Source organism: Plasmopara halstedii, assembly GCF_900000015.1.
Source record: "Plasmopara halstedii genome assembly, contig: Scaffold_672, whole genome shotgun sequence".
Taxonomy (NCBI): Eukaryota; Oomycota; class Peronosporomycetes; order Peronosporales; family Peronosporaceae; genus Plasmopara; species Plasmopara halstedii.
The window spans coordinates 724,759-729,465 of NW_020187589.1; the positions used below are offsets into that span (position 1 = coordinate 724,759).

General features: G+C 43.0%; 1 protein-coding gene across 1 annotated transcript; it reads left to right on the forward strand.

Annotated features, from left to right (window-relative positions):
- Window positions 1-2,696: 2,696 nt before the first annotated feature.
- On the forward strand, window positions 2,697-4,343 carry PHALS_13768 (pantothenate kinase; the record flags this gene model as incomplete). Its single annotated transcript, XM_024729583.1, has 7 exons — window positions 2,697-2,830; window positions 2,904-2,938; window positions 2,993-3,183; window positions 3,239-3,358; window positions 3,415-3,537; window positions 3,604-3,684; window positions 3,747-4,343. The coding sequence occupies 7 exons, from the start codon at window positions 2,697-2,699 to the stop codon at window positions 4,341-4,343; spliced, it is 1,281 nt and encodes a 426-aa protein (XP_024579945.1).
- Window positions 4,344-4,707: the final 364 nt, after the last annotated feature.

Genomic DNA, 4,707 nt, shown 5'->3' on the forward strand with positions numbered 1-4,707 from the left:
GCAGACTGACCATCCCCAAACGGTTGGTCGGACGAACCAGATTCGAGTTGTAAGAGCAAGTTGCTACCACTCCTTGATTATGCGCAGAATACTTTAATAGGCTTTACCATATTTCATAAAACTTAAAAGAAAATGACGAAAATTTCTAAGTGCCTTTAATGCCGCCACGAAGTAATTCAAAATGTGTGGATGAGAGGATTTCAATCTAATTCGACTTGCTGATATCACCCGGCTACACTGCGCGGTAAATGAGTGATTTTGATTTGATGAGAGAAAGCATCATGCGCAGAGTGCGCAACGTTGTGGCTGAGGGTAAAATCTTACAGAGACAACACGCGAATGCCAAAGACAGATGGATATTGTGTGAGAAAAAGATCTTCTTATATGTAGCTAACCTATCTACACAAAAATTTGTCTGCGGCTTGAAGACCAAAGTCGCGATCGCAATACATCAGACCGTTCACGGCCTGAGTTAAAAGAGTTCGAATTGTGCTTTGAAAATTTTAAAGCGAGTGTGCTAACTGATTCACACCACGATCCCTCTTCACGATCCATTTGGACGTGAAGAGCTCAGTTGTGAATGGTCCAGCGACTTAACCACACCCTGTAGCCGAGCTACTCTATGCCCCAGCACTGCGGTTCCAATCCGAAGGAGACGCTTAAGGCCACGCGGTCCGAATGCATAGCTCAGAGAGAGTCCGAGATGTGGTTCTTCTCAGCATCGGATGCCGTGATCTTTAGATTTTTTTAATCGAACCTTGGCTTTCCTACGATGACATCATATTTGTTTCCTCCCAAGTTTTATTCGGTCATACACACGTCTTTGAATATCCATCCGTGGTGCCGCAACATTTCTGTTATCTCGTTTAGTTTCCAAGTTGATATTCACGAGCCATCAAAGCTTTCCACCAGGACTTTATTTGCTCTCATGACGTTCTTATCAAGTCCTGGCCAACAAATTATGCCCGAAGCTTCACATTTAATGAGTATCCGCATACTCTTCCAATTCAAAATGCCCTTTGTAGAACGTTTTCTTTTATCTTTCTACCTCGATCTAGTCATAGCTCATACCAAATTCTTTGATTTTTCTACTTCCGCTGTCTTTATTTCTAGTAGATTCACTCTCTTTATTCTTCGTAATATCAATGTTGTTCTGCTTTACTCGATCTCGAATTTGTGGTTGATCTAGTTCCCGATTTCGCTTTCCTATTTGTTGCCTCGGTTGCGCTCATTGAGCAGCATCGTGTCCCGTTTTTTTCGGTTTTAGCACGTCATGCTTTGTCTGCTGCTATTATTTCTTCGTCACACATTCATGTTGACCTCCATGCTGTCATATCCCTGCCGCGATGAGTTGTGGGTATTCCAATTTCTTTGTCCTCTCTATCGATCTTGGTCTCGATTTCGTCTTTGCTTATCAAGCCCCAATGGAACGTTATGCGCTCTCTGAAGTTCTAGTGCTTTCTGGATGGTATCGCATCGCTACTTCTGTACTTCTTCTCTTGTACGTTCTCTTAATCCTCGGTTAAACTTCGAAAAATTGTCAAGCTTCAACATGTCTGTAATTTAAATGACAATGAAGTCAGGAAGTCTTTGCTATTCTTCTGTTTCAAGCTTACCAATTCGCTTCTCGATCGATCTGGCGAATCTGCCGGCTCAAACTCCACAAGAAACTATGGTAACGCTCCCGTCGACTGAGCATGTTCTTGGTATTATGCGGCAATGAGTCCTATTAAATTTACAACCATCATTGTCAAGCTCTCTACATCATTTCTTCTTTGGCATTTGGATTGCTTTAAAAATCGTGTTGACTTTATTGATGTACAATTCGACACTCTCTTCCATCTATCTAAAATACTTTGGCATCAAGAGCCCTTCTATTTTCTTCTCCGCTGTTCCCCCATGGTCCGCGGTCGGCGAGCTGCTGCTGCATTACAGCTTTAATGTTTAGATGATTTGTCTGGACTTTTACCAAAGCTTGAAGCATCTGTTTTTGCTGCTTCATTGCATGCACCTATGCCGCAAATGCTTGTTCCATCTTGTACGTCGCAAATTATTATTAAAAACCAATAGCAACCCTAACTAAAGAGCCTTGGTTCTCGGCGATTAAATACCTACGGCCTTCACTAACCCCTCATGCAAGACTTTATTTGTGAGCAACCACCGAGTCCCGAAGGCCGCAAGGTACAGATCAAAATGAGGAGAGAAGAAAGGAGATATCAGCCGTAAATCTGATTTAGCAGGAGCTTCGGCTTTTGACCAACGAGTGCTACCAAACGTAATATTACTTGATTGCGCTATCAAGTTTATGGAAACAATTCGTGGGGTATCTCTGGCAGAATGAAATTGATGAAATTGACAACTAACAAGGCAACTGCACAAAAGTTTGAAACTCCCATCCTTATTATCTATTATTATTTGATCATATGTAAGAGCGTCTTTTCACAAATTTTCTAGATTATATTCTGCTCTAAATGTATATAAATAAATACAAGACATTCTTACTGGAGCGCTTCTTGATTTGTCGCAGCTTGTCAGATAATATCTGACAAGCTGCGACAAATCAAGGGTTATTATTATATTATGGCAGTGATCAAAAGGATAGATTTTTTTGTAAAAGCAAATATCAAGTCTTTCATAAAAATACGATTCCGAGTCGCCATACTATTGGCCAAAACGCGCTTCATCAGATGCGTGTTATGGCCGAGTGTGCGCTTCTGTCCGGCGGCTTTCTCTTATTCTCCTCGACAGTAGCGCTTTTATGCTTAAAGCGCAAGAAGAACCGTCAGTGGATCTGGCGCCAGCGACTCAACCACAAGAAATTATCAAAATCGTAACAAATTTTGAAACGTCGATCTCAATTGTTAAAAGTACTGCTGAGATTATCGTTCTCCTTATCACTACAGGTCCGACTTGGGAACGTCTTTTGGCCTGGATATTGGTACATTAGTTCTAGCCTACATAGCATAAATGTTTTAGTTTGACGCTGCTGTAGGTGGCACGCTGGCCAAAATCGTGTACTTCGAGCGTCATGAGGTCAGTACCGATGTGCGAAAGCGACCGCGTTCGGCCTCGCTAGACATTGCAGCCGGCGAGATGAATAAATTTTTACGTGAACACGAATCGTTCGGTGGCACGGGCGTGCAGGATGTACGATTGCGAATTCAGTCCAAGACACTCCATGGAGTAGGTATACAAAAATGCTGTTGTTGTGAATTTGCTTAGCTGATGCAGCCGTCAGGTGTTTCACTTTGTGCGGTATGAAAGCAATAAGACGCGTGATGCCATTAACTTTATTGTAAGCAACGGGATAAATCAATCCCTGCGGATATTGCCCTGCACGGGAGGTGGAGCACACAAGGTCTCAAGTGTGATGTCTGCATTGAACTGCTTTAATGTTACTGACATTGTTTATAGTTTGGGCCCACATTTAGTAAAATTGCTGGTATTGAGCTGAAAAAGTACGATGAGATCGACTGCACCACGTTGGGACTCCATCTGCTCCTTACGTTACTGTCAGACGAAGTTTATACTTTTGAAGTATGGATTGGGGTCTCTGTATTTAAGTGTTTATGCGAATATATAAATTATACTGCTCAATTGTAGGTCGTAGATTTAGACTCACTAGCGGCGTCGCGAGTGATAACTATCCAAACTGAAACTGATCAAGATGTTTATCCGTATCTGGTACGTTATGTCGCACAATATCAATGGAAATCGCAGTTGATTGGGATCGCTTCTCATTGCAGCTTGTCAGTATCGGGTCAGGAGTGAGCGTTCTGTACGTGAAAGGGCCTGGAGAGTATGAACGTGTGAGCGGAAGCAGTATCGGCGGCGGTACCTATTGGGGATTATGCCGTCTGATGACCAGCTGTGAAACATACGACGACGCTCTGGATTTATGCGTTCATGGCTCGAACACACCGGTCGACATGAGTGTGGGCGATATCTATGGTGGGGCTTATGACAAATTCAAGCTACCCGCTGCGACTGTGGCCAGCAGTTTTGGTAAAATGATTTTCGAATCTCATGAAAATGTGAGTGACGCCGATTTGGCAAGATCTCTATTAGTGATGATCACGCAGAATATCGGCCAAATTGCGTTTCTGAATGCGACTTTGTACAAAACCAAGAACATTTTTTTCGTGGGAAACTTTCTTCGGCACAACGAAATTTCGTCGCGAACGTTAGCGTACGCTATTAATTTTTGGTCAAACGCGGCGATGGAGGCTCGCTTTTGTAAGCACGAGGGCTATCTCGGTGCATTGGGTGCATTTCTGCGACACGCAGAGGCAACCAACGCCCACGGCGAAGAATTCTTATCGGCGACACGTAGAACGAGGTGATTGTTAAATTGTTAAAAGTTGCAGTGAAGTTGATACGAAAAGTAGCAGCCGCGATGTGTTTTGATTTAAGTTTAATTTCATGTTTTACTACTTTTAGCGACAGTACTTTAAAGCTCTTATAATTAAGGCTTATACACTTCAAAAATTGCTTGAAACGATATTCATTACTTGCTCGAACGAAGTGAATGGGCATTAAAATTTTTGGTGCGGTCCACACGCGTCGAGAAACCCTCCATGTAGATGGAAACCCTTACCACCTCCGGGAGAGGTCAGGCTCCATTGCGGTGAATAGAGTCTTAATCCTGGTGTAACGGGGTTACATGAGAGTGACCCGTTACTCTCCCAAGGGAGCTGTGGTGTGGCA